Below are 17,247 nucleotides of genomic sequence, written 5' to 3'. Positions count from 1 at the left end.
ACTCGACCATCTCGTCGCATTCCACTTGCCCTCCGCCATGCACTCGCGCGTCCATCCCGGCGACTATGTGCTACTACGCCTCCCTTCGGACACCCTGAAACTGGTCCACATAGTCCCGAATACGTACGACACTACCGGAACCACCCTTGACGACTCCTCCCACTAACACGTCGTCTAGAGTTGTATCAATCGGCAAATTTGGTTCCTTTCCGTGCAACCTCCTTATTGGACGCCCATACTACTTCACATACGAGATCACCGACAAACAATCAGATTCTGATGTTTCGCGTCTACGCGTCGTGCCAGCATCTGAGCTGAACGCCGAAGTCCTCGCCGAAGATGCTCTTCCGTCAGAGAATCCATCAGAGAAAGCCGACGAGTCGTTCGACATTGTTGCCGACGATGGCTCACTCCTGTTGAAAAACAACCGCCTTACCGTCGACGATGCCTCCCGCCAAGTCCTCACCATGGACGAGATTGAAGAATTGAAGAAAGCTGGAACTGGCTCTGGAAGAGACATCATCGAGAAGATTCTCAAGTCGCATACCCACCTCGGCGAGAAGACTTCGTTTGCTCTGGCCAAGTACACGCTGAGGAAACACAAGAAGTACTTGCGCAGATTCACCGTCCTGCCCATGAACGTCTCCATGTTGACCGAATACATGATTGCCGAAAAGGAGTCTTCAAGGGTCATGGAACTTAGAGAGGAGTCGCTAGGTCTGGTCGGCAGCTGGGCAAACGTTCACTACCACCCGGATGCAGAACCAACCTTGACTGAAGAGGGCACACAACTCGGGGGTGGAAGATGGCTCGTTGTTGATGACACTGGTGGCTTGGTCGTAGCATCTGTGGCTGAAAAGATGGGCATTCTATACCACCCGGACAACGAGGACGAAGATTCAGAGGACGACGCAGAGGCTGCCACCCAAACTGCCGTAGAAGAGGCAGCACCAGCAGAGGACGATGCCGACGTGGAAATGCAGGACACCTCCAAGGACGAAGCTACCAATGGAGAACCCAGAGAAGGAGAAGAAGTACGAGCTAACGGCAAGAAACGTCCCATGAACCGCCACAATACCAACCTCGCTTCGACGAACACAATCACAGTCCTTCATGCAAACGCCCAACCAAACGTATCTCTCCTCAAATACTTCTCCTACGACACAAATATTCCCAATGCCACTCACCCTCTGCACACCAACCTCAAGACTCTCACTTGGCTCCAACTCATCGACCCTTCGGCGGATCCAACCTACGACGAACCAGAACGTGTACCTCAGGCCGAACTCGATACATGGAAGTCGGGAAAACGCGGTGCCTACTTCCGCAAGCGCCGCCGCTGGGCTCGCTGCAAGCAGATCGTTGACGAGACCCGCGCAGGCGGCTTTGATGGCCTGATCATCGCCTCCTCCATGAACCCCGCCACCATCCTCAAAAACACAGTCCACCTCCTCCGCGGCTCTGCACATATCGCCATCTACTCACCTACTGTGGAACCTCTGACCGAAATCATGGATCTCTACTCCAAAGACCGCAAAGCTGCTTTCCTCGATCACATCACCAACGACACTACACCACCGGAAGAAGACTTCCCACTGGATCCAAGATTGGTTCTGGCGCCGACGTTACAGACCACGCGGATTAGACCGTGGCAAGTTTTGCCTGGACGTACGCATCCGCTCATGATGTGGAGAGGTGGTGCAGAAGGATACCTCTTTACAGCCAGAAGGGTCTTGCCCGTAGATGGCAAGGTCGAGGCCAGAGGCAAGTACAACAAGAAGAGAAAGATTGGGTAGATGTAACGGTCAATAATCCACTAGACGCCATCCTCCATGAGCTCAACTAGCCGTGGTGATGATTGTTGGTGGATAACCTCTTGATGCTCGAGGTCGGCTGACGGGAAGGAACTGGAGTGTCAGGCGCAATAGTTTTGATGTCGGCACATACTCAAGTGTTGAGATGAACTATGGCGAAGGTCATATATGCAAAGGTAGAGTACTTGAACAGAGTATGAATTGCTTTGTCCGAGGCTGGTGCCTCGGGAGTACCCGTAACCTTGATTGTGGTATAGACAGACGGGTCGGTTGGCAGGTCAACAAGAGTCTAGGCGTTACGAAGCGGCGGTGATGACGGCTTTAGCACGATATTACAATAACAATCAACGTCATGATCTCTTAACAACACGGAGTCGAACGGTCTGTATGCGAAATCAGTGATGTGATTATGCAGGACGAGTATTGTGTAACGACGGGACGAAATTGAGCAAGAAGAAGCAAGCAACCCCGCTTCGAACCTCGAGGGCTCTCTCCAGGCAACTCTAACATCGTCCGCTCTGGACTTCGCGTCATCAACATGACGGTATACTCGACAGCCTCGAGCTATCCATTTCCGGAACAACAGTCTGGGTCTTTACACAGCAACATTTTCCAACCACCTCGCACTCCTGGAATGTCACATGTCTTCGCAGCCACGCCATCACAAGACAGGCCTGCGTTGACGAGGAAAAGATCACGCGCAAACTCCAGCAAGCCAAACACATCGGCCTCTTTGAGCTATGCGATGAGGGATACCTGGGCGGCACAGGCCATAAGTCCAGCTCCTCTGGCGAACGAACACTATACGCTAGACTACAAATTCGACACGCCGACTCTAGCGGCCGCTGCGCGACACGACGATCTGGCGGCAGAGAGAGACTTTCGCTGGAAATGGGATTCTGAAGACTCGCCCGAGCAAGAGGCTGCACACGTGCCAGGTCTTCTGGCGAGAGAGAGGAACGGAAAGGGCAGAAGTGTCAGCTACTCCAGCAGGGCCAGCACAAGTGATGGCTTCGACACAAAGGGATGGGGTGGCTTTGCTTTGAAGCTGGTCGGCGGTGTTGTAGGAAAGATGTGGCACTTTTGTCGTGCGACTGCTTTCGGCGGCTTCTATGCTGGCCCTGGACGAGGCTATGACTTCGCACAAGCCACTCAGCTGCCCAACCCTCTGCCTGCGCAGTACGCGACCAACGACTTCTTTGGCGACTTTGAACAGGATAACACTCCCGAACGTTCGCTCAAACGACAACAAACAGAGTCTGGTTGGGTCATGGTAGACTCAAATCCAGAAGCTCCTCGTCCATCAAATCGCAAGACGTCGGCGGACAACCTCACTCATCTCGGCGCCACGAGAGCAAGCAGTCGTCGCGCCCTCAACTCCGTCACACGTCGTGGTCCCTCACGCCAAACATCATACACCGGTTCTCCACAGGCACAATCTCGGCTCGACGTCTTTAGCCAGGCTTTCGCAGACCGTTCCGCAACAGCCCCCTCCACTGCGTCAACTCGATCTACCGTACCGCTTCGTCCTACCTTCGGTGCGAATCGCTCTCCCGCTATTTCACCCATCCGCTCAAGCTTTGGAGCAGACCGTCGATCAAGCATTGCCAGTGGAAACGGAGACAACTTGAGTCCCGATGCACAACGCTTCCTCCACCGCATAGAAAAGAAAGACCGTGATGCTGATAAGAGCATGCGTAAATTAGACCGTCAAATACAAGACCTGATTCGTCAAGGTCAGGCCGCGCTAGGCACAAAATTCGAAGTAGAGTCTGACGATACCGACTTTCACGATGACGATGTTGACTGGGAAGATGCTCGTAGGTAAATCGAGCCCGATGATTTTGATTCTGGAGTTTTTGCGAAGGGGGAGGGAGAAGAACAAAATGATACCCTGGGTCTCCCCCCCTTGGATGGTGTGGTTCAAATATTGTTTTCTACTCTTCGGCTCATGGTGTTTGCTTGTCGCTAACGACACACGCTCTCTACATACTATTGTACGGTACATCTGCGTTGTTACGCGCCTCATGGCTGGTTGGTCCTCTTCATCTTCTGTCAACGACCAGTCCAACTGTTACCTCTTTATGCATGCCGATTTGCCGTTGCCAGAACTCCGTCCCGACGATTGCATCGACTTCAATCTTTTGTCCTAAGCTGAGCTAAAATCCTTCAGCACTCTACCTTGCCAAGCCTTTCGACCACGACTTCGGCATCTACGAGCCATGCTTTCGACCTCGACCCATGCATGTACACTACAAGCTATCAAAACAGAGATCCTGCCTCCTATGTGTTTCTCATGTAGAGCACCCGCAAAACAAAAGAATGACGACGCCCGCAGGACTCGAACCTGCGCCCACGAATGGATTTGATATCGGATAATATTCGAGTCAAACGCCTTAACCACTCGGCCAGAGCGCCAATTGATGAGATAGCGATGAGCGCAGTAAACTATGATCAGACTGACATTACGAGATGGAGCCTGAGCAGGAAGCACATCTGCAACAATCAGGAAGCTTCGCTTGGATGGAAAGCAGAAATTTGTCGAGGTCGAATTGATCGACCACATATTCTCGCCAAGTCTGGAATCTCAATGCCGATGATTCTGCCGACTGACTAGACAGATGGGCAGGATGCTGAACAGCCATGTTTCAAGAATCAGCACAGAATGAGCAGAACGAGTTGATTACCACACTCAAGTTGATTGCGTTATACATTTTGCTGTGATTACGCGACAAAATCAAGCCAAAAAACAACAAACCAAAAGCTCATCTTATCGTCATTACACTCGGATCCATCCATCAACATCCCTCAATAACGGCCTTCTGATCCCTGACATGAGCACCATGAAACCCAAACCCAATGTGACATTTACCTCGCTCACCAGTCATGGTAGCCCTCCCAACCTCCTTCAGATCCTTCGCATCAAGAACGAGCAGATAACTCCTCTCATTCACACCATCAAGAACAGCAGTGATCACAACACCTGCATCCTCTTCTTCGGCTTTTGCATCAGGATCGGCAATGAAAATTGGTTCACCGGCTGAATGGCCATGGACACTCCACACAGCTGCTGGAGTATTGGTCCTGGTATCGTACTTGACAAGGCCGTCGAAGAAGGTGCTTTTGCCTGTGTCGGTGACGCCGTAGACGTAACGGTAGTTGCGACCGCGGAAGGCGTGGTTTATGGAGGGAAGTTCGGGGGCTAGTCCTTTGTCTCCTCTTGCGACATTGATGGCTTTTTTCGCTTCCGTCGGAGAAAAAGCAGTGTTGATGCCTGGCAATTTAAAGGATCGGAAGTATGCCTTTGAGTTGGCATTGTCGGGATGAGAGTATGCTTTTGCAGTCGCAGAGTCGGAGCGTAGGTTATCGATGTAGAAGCGCTGCAACACATCTATGTTGTCATAGGCGCAGAGATCTGCGACGATATCGATGCTCTTGGGATCATCCTCCGAGGTCACTTCGTAAGCATTGATGGTGTGGAAGCAGAAGAAAGGGTCCGAGTCGAATGTGGAGACGAGACCTTTTCCTCCCTGGCTGGCTGGTTTGCGATCAATCACGTACCACTTGGCGGTTTTGGTCGAGTCGAATGTGCTGAGTGCTTCACAAATATTTTGCTTCCAAAGAATGGAAACACCTCCAGCAGAGATGTGTGAGTTCCAAACGCAAAGGACAAAGTAGTTGTCCGTCAACAAGGACGAGTGTAGGTATGCAGGAGTCGTAGCAATGGTTGCTAGAATCTCGGTCTTCTCTGTAGTCGCAGACACCGTGAAGACGCGGTATGTACCAGTGCGTTCAAAGTCCAGATTAAAGTTGTACCAATCGCCTGTTTTTGGGCATACTTTAGCGTGCGCGCCAGACAAGGCCCCCTTCAAGTCAGGATGGAGCACTGTTTGACGAGCGATCCCCAAAGGCTCCAAAGTCACAGGATCGAGAGCTTGAACGACAGTGGCATCAGTCTTGTTGATCAAAGTCTGTACATTGCCGCTATCTTGTGCTCCAGTCTTCTTGAAAGCGTTTGTTGAGAAGCCAGGCATGTTGGGAGATGGCGTCACACAGATGTTCACGGAGTCGGGAGTCTCAATGGGGGTATGCATAGAGTAGAAAACAGATTGCAGCTTCTTGAAGAAGGTCTTGCAAGGTTCGTACTTTGCCGCGAAAGTGATACCAGACATGTCGCCAGTCTCGGATATCTGTTTGAGAAGACCATCACACGTACGTCGAGAGTTGTGCCATACGCGGACCGGAGAATCATTCTTCGTGGGAGCAAGGATCTGGAAGCGATGGATCTGTGCCAGACAGTCAAACCAGTGGTTCGTCTTGAAAGTTTTGTGTTGCTGGCGAGTCTGGACTTCAAGTGGACCCAATCCATTTCGATATAGCACGCCAGCGCAATAGGCTGGTATGTGTCCTGAAACTTCAAGTTCCTTGGGCTCTAGCTCCTGATATGTGACGTCGAACTTGGCAGGGTTAGAAAAAAGCCAGAAATAAAGCAGCTTTGGTGACACTTACGCCGCATGCATTAGGCCAGTTCATGTAGTGGTCCGTCTTGGTAATCGATGTCACCATCCTTGCTATATGCAAAGCTTGAGTCTGAGTACGGTATAGGCGTGACGAGCTTGATTGAGCACTGCTTAGCATAGATTGTCGTAACAAGACCGACAGCAAGATATCTCACCGTGAGAAAAATGGGCGGTGGAGATTGCTCATGAGACCGAAAGATGCGAGGCATGATGTTTGTTTATACAGAAGCGACTATGCCCCGCAGTACTTGCCTACATGTATGTCAACCTGTCTTGCTTCCTGTATGAACTCGAAAGAAATCAACAATCGGAGCAATATTGCAGCGGCCTGCGGCCGAAGGAGTCGGTCTACGACATCTCCGACCAAGGCATTACCTATTTGGGACAGAACCCCGAGGCAGCACACAAACACCAAATGGTAAGTCGGTGACCGGTACTTTGAGACTGGTAAGTTGAGGGCCTGACTACGAGGCTTTGAGCCAACCAGAACTTTTAGTTGCTTACCGAGGTGTTCAATAACCTCTCTCCCAACACATACAATATTTTGTTTCCAACCTCTACCTATCCCGCTAAGGTGCAAACATTGGGTTCTAGCCTCGGCAAAGCGACTACAAGCCAACTGTGACTTAACCCCAGGTTTTCCTGTCCGAATGATATTTGAAAGCACAATATACCGATTTACACACGATTACGACAAAGATCTGTCCACAGGCGGAATGGAGTTGTTCCTATCTAGGATGTTTGATGATTTCGATAAACTCGATTGGTCCGATAAATTTGATTGTCATACGACATTATGAACAAAATATGGCGCTGTGTTGTTGCGACATGCGTTTCACCTAGACTCCATGCCATTTATCTGCGCATCCGATCATCCGCGCCTGTTACCATTCCTTCCTATGCTGTTCCAACCGTGCCCTGTACCTGGGTATACAAAAGAACCTCAATCATCGTTGACTCCTGAAATGAAGGATAGGGAATGAAAAAACATGCGAGCAAAAGAGAAGGAGGGTGATCATAATCAACCAAAGAAGCTCTTCTGCGTAGGTGTTTTGAGGTCGGCTTGATTGATGCCGAGACCAGCGAACCCTTTGACTCCAGGACCACCCATTTCAAGTACAGGACTGGGCAACTCACTGTCCTCGCCTTCTGTGGCGGCACCCGAAAAACTCACACCGTCAACCATATCTTCAGGACTACTCACGTTATGGTGGCCCAACAAAAATTGCTTGAAACTGACGGATGGCTGTTCGTCCTCGTCAAGATCATGTCGCAACTGCAATCGGGGTGGCAGGGTCAACCTCAGACCTTCTTGTGGTTTCGTGTCATCATCGTCTCCGACGACACTCAATTCTCCCGTTCGATAGCCATCACCAAAGTCCAGCTCTTTCTCGGCGGTGGGCGTAGAATCCAACTTTACCTTCTCAATAAGCTGAGACAAGGTGCCAACGCTAGTCACGCGTTCGAATGCTTCCTCCTCAATGTCCATGGATGTTGGTATATCATGTAAGATACAACAATTTCGCTCAAGATACTGTTGAAGCCGGTATTGTTGACGGTCCCATGACTCTGTTACTAGGCGTAATGCGGCTTGTATGTCCTGGTCCGTAAGCGAAGCGGAAGGCGCAGCGATGGGTAAGCCGCCCATGTTGTTGACTTTCGTCTTCGAGGGCGAGTAGGGCCGTGACGATGATGGCGGAGTCGAGGTATGACGTGGTGAGGGAGCCAAGGAGGGAAAAGAAGGAGGCGCTGCTGAGGAGGCACGATTGACACTCCTTTTCATGTTGGCAAGACCTTTTCGAAAGGTTGAAGACGAGGCTGAGGAAGGAGGTGGCTTGGCGAGAGGTGCAGATACTGAAGGCCTCAGAGGAGCAGTATTAGCTGATACTTCGTCGCGTATGTGCTTGACTTGAGCCTCGGTCTGCTTCAAGGCTGCCAGCCGGCTCTCGTCCAGATATGGCATATACACTAAAGCCGTGTTCTTGCCTAGCGCATTTATCATGTCGGTGAACGCGGATAGGGGAATGTCATTGTGCTCGCAGTGTAGCTCACGCAAGGTCCTGTTGATCTTAAGAACTTCTGCTAGCATACTAGCGCCAGGTAGACCAAGTCTCTGGTATTGAACACGGAGCACATGTAAGCCTGTGTTGTGGCGAAGACCGTTAAGTGCTTGGTTGAGTCCGACACCGAATCGTGAACTCTCCAATCGCGAATCTTCTCCTGAGATATCTAGTTCTTCAAGCGTGGAATTCTCTGCGAAGAGAGATTCCAATGCACGACTGGTGTCATCGTTGGCGTCACTGGGTAATGTTGTTCTCGAGATATCAAGATATACGATACTGTGGTTTTGTCTCAGAGCGTTGATCAAATGTCGGAAGACCGACTCTTCCCGATACTCAATGGCGCGGAGGGTGATGTGTGTAGGTGTTGAACCGTCTGCGATAGCCCTACACATGTGATCATGGTCCTTGGTGACATTGTTGTGACTGATGTCAAGATGAAGAGAACGAGGCTCAATAGAACCACGCTTAGTGGCGCGCATGATCGTTGCGATGTCACTGCCAGACATGTATGCAGAGTCCAGGTATAATTCTCGAAGCGTGTCTGATTGAGGATGCTTGAGGTAGGTTGCCAGCGCCTGGATTGTGTTTTCGTTAAGCGATGTACCAGTCAGTCTGAGCTCCTCCAAACGCCAGGTCAAAAGAGTTTCAGCATTGAACAAAGGCTCAGCCCCTGAGGTTCGGGACGCGAAGGACAGATTGAGTTTGCGGATGAAGCCAAATACACCAATCTGTCCGTCGAACACGGCTGGTGCAAGTCGTGCAAGATTTCCAGAAATGTCCAAAGCTTCCAAAGTATTGTCCTGGGCGCGTAGAGAATCCAGGATCAGACTTAACGTACGATCGGTCAACGAACACCTGCTCAATTCGATAGCGCGGAAATGACAGGCCTTGTCACTTGCTGCACCAACTAAGTAGTCAAGATCGGTTTCGCTAAGATGGATACCATTTAAGACAATCCAATCGACGTTAGTGGTTTGGTGCTTGCATAGTGGTGATAGGGCCTCGACCACACCACATCCTATGTCCTTAATCTTGGCGTCTGAATCATCAGTATAGTCGGGAGGTTTCGCGACGATACACCTAGAAAAGTCCATTCTTCGAAGCTTCTTGTTTGTAGCAGCCAGTGCACGGACTTCTTGAATCAACAGGCAAGACTGAGCAAGCTCTTCTGTAGTCAGGCGAATTGGCGTTCCTCGCTTCGTTTTCGTACAGACATATTCGGAACCATAGTTGTCGTGGAGTCCGTTAAGTATATCAAGTTGAACGTCGGCGAATGAGAGCGAATTAAAGGATTCGTTGTATCGCAAGGCGCGCATGACGGCCAACAACTCAGCCGCACTGTACTTTTGCCGGCGTGCATCAGCCAGTGGAAGTAGTTGAAAGCGAGGTGCATCTTCACATGAGTAATCAATCGTATAGCAGATGTTTGATGGGTTGACATCGTAAGCAATACAGTATGCAGTGAGTGTTCGCTCGAAACAACAGTGATCTTCCGCATCTGAATTTATGGAAGGAGGGAGCTGATCATCGATTTCCCGGGGTACACTGAACTTGAACATACGTGATGCACACTCAGGTCGCAGAATGTTTTCGACATGATGCAGACGTAGAGCTATATCCTGAGAAGCGAGTGAGGCGAGGTAAAGAGTTTTTGGTCGTTTGAGAGGTTGGCGAAATGTCATTTCAAAATGGTCATCTGAGTGGCTGAGTCGAATAGCAGTCATGTTAAGAATGCCGTATGAGGTCGGAACGTTTCCTGCAGAGAGCGAAGGAGACGACACACGGCTGGTGGTTTTCACCAGCGGGATGACATGGACTTTGTGGATGCCGATAGCTAAGAAGCAGACGGTGGATGCAATCTTGGACAAGTCGTCGGTGGAAGAGCGCGACTTTGAGAACTGACGCTGTATGACTTTGTAGATGGCATAGTTGGCAGGGTCGTAATCGTTTTCACGCTCGACAGCGCGTGCAGCATTTTTGGAATTGACGACGGAAATTGGGTTGAGGTCTTGAAGACGAGCCTTGTTGGCAGCCATGCGGATCGAGCGCAACCACAAGTCTCGATCTTCGGGGTCTCCAAATTGCATGACCATAGCCGAAGCCTGGGAGCCGTCCTCGTCAAGATAACAGACCTCGATAGCAAAGTAAGGGCGACCATCATCGAGCCTATGGGCAGCGACAATATGACGAAGGGTGACTCGACCTTCCTTGTCGCCCGAGGAGTCGGAGTGTAGTGACTGCAGGTCTTGGGATGAGTCAATCGAGTGTGTCGAGCTATGGCGGATTGTTGGACTTCTTCCAAATGGAGGTGGAACGGAGGCAATGATTTCGGCAGCCTTTGACTGGTTCTTGTAGCGCAAGATGTGAGAGTCTGTCAAGACCAGGTACTCTTTCTTCTTACGGAACATACTACTGCTGGTTTGGACCTCGCCATGGTGTAGGACGGTTCTTTTCTGGAATTGGGTCGCATCGAAGTCGGCCCAATTGATGGAAGGGGTACGGCTAGAGGTGGTGGACAAAGGAGTGTCGTCTTCGTGCATGGATCGCATGGAGCGGAGAGAGCCAAAGACGGAGGAGACGGGGCGACTGCCGCTGCGGACGCTCAGAGTCGGACGGGTCACGGCTTTGGGAGAAGGCAGCGTGTTTGCCGACAAGGGTGAGGGATCGTCATCGTGGAGCAGCTCAGGTGAGGATTCGAGGTTGGCAATGAGGGTAGGGCCGCGACGCTTTTTCAGCGTCTTAGAAGAGTCCTTGTCCTTGTCCTTGTCGCTGGTCAGCTTGTCCGGAGAGTCGCGGGTCGTGGTAGTTGGGTGGATCTGGGTGAATGAGGGAATGCCAAAGAGACTGCGCCTCCGGCCGGCGTGCTCCCGACTGCTGGAACGGGGCATGACGGACGGCGCAGTGGGGAGCTACAAGGAAGAGGTCGTGGAGAGGGACAGAGGCGGTGCGTGGTGCGTGGTGCGTGGTACTACTGCGGCATGGCTGGCTTAAGTCCGGAGTGCATTGCGGCGGGAGATCAGAAGGAGAGGGAAATTAGATGATCCGACAGGCAGATGAGAGCATTGGCAGTACTTGTCAGAAGGAGAGGAGGGTCGACATGTCGACCATGCGTGCTGTGGACCTTGAGCAGAAAGAGAAATATGAAGAAGAGCAAAAGCGAGTCCGGCGCAAAACGATGGTTCCCTTGCGAGCCGGCGGACCAAGCTGGATCTGCAATGTTCGCTCGATTCGCGCCTTCGTCAGAGGCGTTGACGCACCGTTTTGCTACCAGGCACAGGTCGATTTCTTAACCACTGCAATACGCGTCGACCTACGGAACAGTATCTGCCCCAGCCACTCTGGTCTGGACAATGGGACTCAGAGCGATGACTGCGATTCAATCTCACAATCGTACAATCATCAGGTGGTCATGTTGGTCATGAGGCTCAGAGCATGGCAGGAGCAAGTGCCAGCACACGTTGGATAAAATATGTCAACGTTTAGTAACAAATCCCGAAAGGCACTGGTGGCCGGCCACCGGCAAGGAGCCTCTCCCGAAACAGACAGCCCTAAACGCTATCGATTAGAGAATTGAATTGCGCATTGGAGGTTAACTTTGATACTTTGGATTTCGTCGTCCTGCCCAAATCCGCATACCAGTTTATTCGATGCCCAGCTGGTCCGTCAAAGGCGTTCGCCCTCTTCGGCCGCTCCTCACAAATAACTCCTTCACCTGTTCGCCATGCCGTCTACGCCTCTTCTCCACAAACACCTCGCGCCCGCTCCGCCACTCGACGCGTCTGCTGGACCAAAAAGACAAGGATGACCTGAAGACCGCCAAGGACGAATCTCTTGACCCAGAATCCATGTGGCCTTTCGGCAGAGGTGACCTGATCAAGTCCGACTTGTCTAATCAGACCGCTCAGGCCAAGGATGAAGGACCCAAGCATGAAGAAGCAAAGGATGAAGGAACAAAGCATGAAGAAGCCAACGAAGGAGCCGACGATGAAGGAGTCAAGGACGAAGATACCAGGGACTCGGAACCGTCAGTACAGGGCGGCCTCTCCAGACGCCAACGAAGTGTCCTTGTTAGAAAGACACGCAAGGGTCTCCAATCTCGCACGCACGCGTTGCAACGATACCCGCAACGCCACGACAAGAGTGAAGAGCAGCACAAGGATACTCTTGAGGGATTGAATTTCCCCAAGAAGGACGCTAAGGGCACAGAGTCGTCTGAGAACGCTTCTAAGAGTACGGGATTCTTCGACAATGGCCTTGCAAGCGTGGTGCAACCCAAGAATGATGTTGAGGAGACTGCGCCATCTCAAAGTACTACCCACAACGATCTGTTCAAATCTCTTCTTCCAACAAGTCATGACAGCCAAACGACTGACGATCGGCCGAAATCCATCTATGACTTCTTCAAATCGTCAAACGCTCCGAACGTCCCTTCTGTCTACGATGGAGGTGCGCTACAGTCCCTGAGAGATGCTATGATGTCTATCAAGAGCGATCCTATTCTGATCCCAAAAAGGAAACAACTAAGTAGGCCACGGAACAAGCGCAGGCGCTTTGTGAACGCAGCTGCTCCTCAGACAGCTGAGCGTATTGCCAAACGGGGGAGGAAAAGAGAAGCAGACGAGAGACGGGCACACAAGCTACTTTCAGCCGGAGTCAAGACAATGGATGCATCCAGCGTCAAGATGCAGCGCTTGAAAGTTGACCAGCCGCCTGTCCCTCGTGTCCATCATGGTCTTGATCGCGTGCTCTTCAATCAGGGCGTGCATCAATTGCAGGACCCACGATCAAAGGTCTACAATTTTGATCCCTATCTTCAGAAAATTATGCCTGTTACTGAGTTCGACTACGACGCTCTTAGTGCCTACAAGACCTCTTCTCAGGATGACTTCCTTTCCGCCTTCGCCAAAGAGCATGGCAAGAAATATGTCGGTTCGACTTCTAGCATGACAAGTACATTGGCTCATTTCCATTATCTTCTCTCCGCTTGGCGCAAGATCAACATCGGCATGTTTTCGAGACATTTCCCTGACACCCTGCAGAGCTTTACTGCACTCAATCGTACACCTACCGCCATCTTCCTGAGACGCAAAGGCGATACTTACGCCATCGATGCCGACAAAGAGTTTGACGGCGCCAACGTTCTGATGTTGCTAGGAAGATCCATGGAAAAGCTGTTAACGCTGCCAGTCTCTGAATTCGAGCGCTATCGCAAGAACAAATCTGAAGGAATATCAGAAGCTGAGCGAAACAAGCCTGAGTCTTTCCACTACTCTTCGCTAGGTGATTTCTTGCTGCGATCCCAACTGGACGCTCATGATGAACGTCTACCAGGAACAGGCATGTTTGATCTCAAAACGCGCGCGGTACTTCCTGTTCGCATGCAGTCCTCAAATCACGAGCCAATGACTGGATATGAAATCACCCAGACCCAAGGTCAGTACGAGAGTTTTGAGAGAGAGTACTACGATATGATGCGCAGTACTGCGCTCAAGTATTCTTTACAGGCTCGCATGGGCCATATGGACGGCATCTTCGTTGCGTATCATAATGTCAAGCGTATCTTTGGATTCCAATACATCAGCCTCGAGGAGCTCGACCGAGCTCTTCATGGACAAAGCGATCGCACTCTAGGGAACCAAGAGTTCAACCTCAGTATCGGCTTATTGAACGAAGTCTTCAACAAGGCTACGGAAAAGTTCCCTGATCAGGTGAGCAGCATCGATATAGATGTCAGGAAAGATACTAACCATATTGTAGTCCATTCGATTCCACTTTGAGACCAAGGATGCCGAAACGCTCCCCTCTATGCACATATATGCAGAACCCATGAGCGAAGAGGAGATTGACACGATCCAGAATTCACAAAAAGCTAAAATTGCCGAATGGGATCGCGCACTACGCGATCCGAACTTAAAACCAAGTGAAGGACCAGCCGACGAACTAGTTACGGAACACGAAGACGACGGACTTGGTGATTCCACTAGTGACTTGATGCATACGTCGATAACCTCTACCGAGTCTGAAAGCGAACAGAGCTCAGAGATGCTTGCACAAGAGCCAGAGACAGATGTGACACCAGAAGCACAAATTACGAAGAAAGACAGGTTCGTTCAAGAAATAGAAGCCATCTCGTCGACGTCTGAGGCGACGCCGAAATCAGATGACAGCGGCAAGCCATTGCTGGGAATGATCCTCACGGTTCGTTCCAAAGTTAATGGCATACATGTCGACCGACCAGAATTTCTCAGAAAACACCACGATTGGTCGATTGAGTATAGCTTGACTGAATTAACAAGCGCACAAGCATGGGTCCAATATAGAGGCGCCAAGGGACGACGAAGGAAGATCTATGAGAAGCTCAACAAGCCCGATAAGACCAACCCTGACAATTCTGAAGCAACATACAACGAGCAATATATCACGATGCTGAAGGATCTCAGTGAGAAGGGCAGTAAGATGAGGGCGAAACTCGACCAAGCTGCAGAGAACAAACCAACGGTTGTGTTGGGCTCGTCTCGGATCGAGGGCGCTGCGAATCCGAGCATGAACACAGACGATGTGAGCATCGAGAGTGTTGATGATTACCTGGCATGGCTGTATGCAGAGAAGTCACGTTTTGGTGAGGAGGTCTGATGAAATTGACAATATTGTATAAATAGTATAGGCAAGGTTACATTGCAACATAATCCAAATTAACGACCAGCACCATAGTTGACAATATGAAAGCGAATAAACGCGTGACCAGGGTGTCTTTGGAGGTGTTGTTCGTGGTCTTGACATGAGACATGACGTCGCAAAGCGCTTGCGACGTCTCACAGCGGACACAGCACAAAGCATTCGTAGCTGGCTACATTGTATTGCTTCCAACAAAACATAGTCAACATGCCGCCGAAGAATCGTAACAATCGCAATTCACACCCGCGACTCACGGCGCATCATCACGTCCCCTCGGACTACGACACCGACACAGCCTACGCAACCGATGCCATGACCTCTCTTCCCCAACCAGCGCCCATCCCGGCACGCACCAACGAAGAACTGAACCTTAGCGTGCTGCAACGACACGATCCCTCGGTTCACCAAATCCTCTCTGTCGCGCCCTTCGCCGTCGTCTACACCTTCAATCCCGCCTCGGAGAGCTGGGAGAAGCAAGGAACTGAAGGCACTTTATTCGTCTGCTCGCTGCTACCGTTGGTGGGAGGCCCTCAGATCGAGCGCTACAGCTGTATCGTTTTGAATCGCCGCGGTCTCGAAAACTTCTCTAGCGAACTGTTCTCCAGCGAGTCGGTCCAGGTGACGGATGACTATGTCATCCTGCAGGTCGAAGGAGAAGACGGAAGTACAAACATCTATGGTCTATGGATCTTTGCCGAAGAAGGAGGAAGTACCGTACAGACAAGAGTGGTCAACGCTTTGATCATACAGGAATGTGCCAAAAGAGCAGAGGATAGCCGAGACGCCGCTGCTGTAGCAGACGTGGAGGAAGAGTATGTAGAGGAGGAACTGCCGCCGTCTCATCAGCAAGCACAACAGCCGCCGACGATGCAGCAAGATCAAGGCGGGCCAGACCCACACGAATATGAGTACGATCAACAACCACAAGGTCAACAAGTCAGCTTATTGCACCTCTTCAAGAACCAACAACATCAAAGGCCTGCGCTAGCCTCCCCCTTCCAGTCCCATGATCAGCAGCAGTACTATGCAATGCAGCAACAGCAACAACAAATGGAGCAACAGCGACTTGATCAACAGCGGCAATTGCAGCACGAGCAACAACAGCGTCAGCAGTTCGAGGCAATGCAGCAACAACAGATGAACCAGATGAACGCGCAACAGCTCCAGCAAGCATGGCAGATGGCCCAACATCAGCAACAATTCGGTAATCATGTTCCCACACTTCCTGGCTTTGCGCTGTCTCAGCAGCACTTTCAACAGCAGCAACAACCTCCTCAAGCACATCCTCAGACACAACCTCAAGCCCAGGCAGATGTGTTGATGAATCTTTTCAACAACGCTAGACGTGGTTACTGAGAACATCCGTGTCTTTTGCGCCAGCGACTAAGATTGGCGGCAAAGACACAGCTGTGGTCGGAGTCTACGGTCGTGAATAAGAAAGATTCCCTCATTAATACAGTAGTTGTCTTTGGGCCTTCGTGCTTGGTACAATCCGCTGATACTATGTTATTTTCACTTCGCTCGAAGATCTTTGACTCGCTCGCCTTCTTACAGAAAACACGCAAGTGCATTTGCGACCTCGTAGTCGGCACATACCGCCAACCAGGGTCTTCAAACCATTGCATGAATACGAAGATGGCGAGTATGCTGAGGAGAAAGCGGCGACCCGGCAACACACTGTAGGAAAGTACGGCTCTGCGATTCAACATAGGGAGCCACGGCAGGCTACGGAGTGTGGAAGGAGCAAATTGGTCGGGACGGAAGGAAGGAGCGACAAAAAAAGCTGTCTGAGGAAAGAGCGATGCAGTCAGTAGCATCAGGGAAAGAGCGGTCCTTTGACCCTTTGCACCTTCCTCGACATGTTCTTCGACTCTATACTCGTAAAACAAGATTCAGTGGGATGTTGCTGCCTAAAGACATCTAAAAATCGAGTTGAATCTCGAGAATCAAGTTCCGATTGCGAAGTCCATCCTTCCGTGTTCTTCCAATCTCTCCCTATACGCAGCTTCTCTATATACGCTTCTGCGATCATGTCTTTGTCTGAAGGATTCAAATCATATAATCTCGGTTTTACTGCGGTGCATGCGATTCATGAGGATCTGCCAGCTGTTTTCGTCAAGTCAATGGTGTATGTGATGTTCAAACTCTCTCTAAACCACAACTAGTTCATCAAGA

The 17,247-nt window shown here is 50.8% G+C and overlaps 8 protein-coding genes across 8 annotated transcripts; 5 read left to right on the top strand and 3 right to left on the bottom strand.

Moving 5' to 3' along the window:
- The first annotated feature begins 12 nt into the window (after positions 1–12).
- AUEXF2481DRAFT_39222 (uncharacterized protein) lies at positions 13–2,189 on the top strand. The gene is made up of 2 exons (XM_013489134.1): positions 13–123; positions 179–2,189. Exons 1-2 carry the CDS (start codon positions 38–40, stop codon positions 1,794–1,796), a joined length of 1,704 nt encoding a protein of 567 aa, XP_013344588.1. The 5' UTR covers positions 13–37; the 3' UTR covers positions 1,797–2,189.
- On the top strand, positions 2,189–3,803 carry AUEXF2481DRAFT_664570 (uncharacterized protein). Its single transcript, XM_013489293.1, has 2 exons — positions 2,189–3,352; positions 3,404–3,803. Exons 1-2 carry the CDS (start codon positions 2,353–2,355, stop codon positions 3,640–3,642), a joined length of 1,239 nt encoding a protein of 412 aa, XP_013344747.1. The 5' UTR covers positions 2,189–2,352; the 3' UTR covers positions 3,643–3,803.
- An 809-nt stretch (positions 3,804–4,612) lies between these two features.
- Positions 4,613–6,380, bottom strand: AUEXF2481DRAFT_28844 (uncharacterized protein; the record flags this gene model as incomplete). Its single annotated transcript, XM_013489055.1, has 2 exons — positions 4,613–6,271; positions 6,324–6,380. 2 exons carry the CDS (start codon positions 6,378–6,380, stop codon positions 4,613–4,615), a joined length of 1,716 nt encoding a protein of 571 aa, XP_013344509.1.
- Positions 6,322–7,245, top strand: AUEXF2481DRAFT_663949 (uncharacterized protein). The gene is made up of 2 exons (XM_013489292.1): positions 6,322–6,752; positions 6,831–7,245. Exons 1-2 carry the CDS (start codon positions 6,520–6,522, stop codon positions 7,132–7,134), a joined length of 537 nt encoding a protein of 178 aa, XP_013344746.1. The 5' UTR covers positions 6,322–6,519; the 3' UTR covers positions 7,135–7,245.
- Positions 7,040–11,549, bottom strand: AUEXF2481DRAFT_39218 (uncharacterized protein). Its single transcript, XM_013489133.1, has one exon. The coding sequence runs from the start codon at positions 11,283–11,285 to the stop codon at positions 7,356–7,358; it is 3,930 nt and encodes a 1,309-aa protein (XP_013344587.1). The 5' UTR covers positions 11,286–11,549; the 3' UTR covers positions 7,040–7,355.
- Positions 11,550–12,012: 463 nt separating this feature from the next.
- Positions 12,013–15,101, top strand: AUEXF2481DRAFT_39216 (uncharacterized protein). Its single transcript, XM_013489132.1, has 2 exons — positions 12,013–14,105; positions 14,155–15,101. Exons 1-2 carry the CDS (start codon positions 12,045–12,047, stop codon positions 15,028–15,030), a joined length of 2,937 nt encoding a protein of 978 aa, XP_013344586.1. The 5' UTR covers positions 12,013–12,044; the 3' UTR covers positions 15,031–15,101.
- Positions 15,102–15,279: 178 nt separating this feature from the next.
- Positions 15,280–16,428, top strand: AUEXF2481DRAFT_28841 (uncharacterized protein; the record flags this gene model as incomplete). The annotated part of the gene is made up of 1 exon (XM_013489054.1): positions 15,280–16,428. The coding sequence occupies one exon, from the start codon at positions 15,280–15,282 to the stop codon at positions 16,426–16,428; it is 1,149 nt and encodes a 382-aa protein (XP_013344508.1).
- Positions 16,318–17,138, bottom strand: AUEXF2481DRAFT_664212 (uncharacterized protein). Its single transcript, XM_013489291.1, has one exon. It carries the CDS (start codon positions 16,887–16,889, stop codon positions 16,422–16,424), a length of 468 nt encoding a protein of 155 aa, XP_013344745.1. The 5' UTR covers positions 16,890–17,138; the 3' UTR covers positions 16,318–16,421.
- Positions 17,139–17,247: the final 109 nt, after the last annotated feature.

This window comes from Aureobasidium subglaciale (genome assembly GCF_000721755.1).
Source record: "Aureobasidium subglaciale EXF-2481 unplaced genomic scaffold scaffold_8, whole genome shotgun sequence".
In the NCBI taxonomy this organism is placed as follows: domain Eukaryota; kingdom Fungi; phylum Ascomycota; class Dothideomycetes; order Dothideales; family Saccotheciaceae; genus Aureobasidium; species Aureobasidium subglaciale.
Note: the sequence above shows the minus strand (reverse complement) of the source record. Positions and strands in the feature narration are given on the sequence as shown.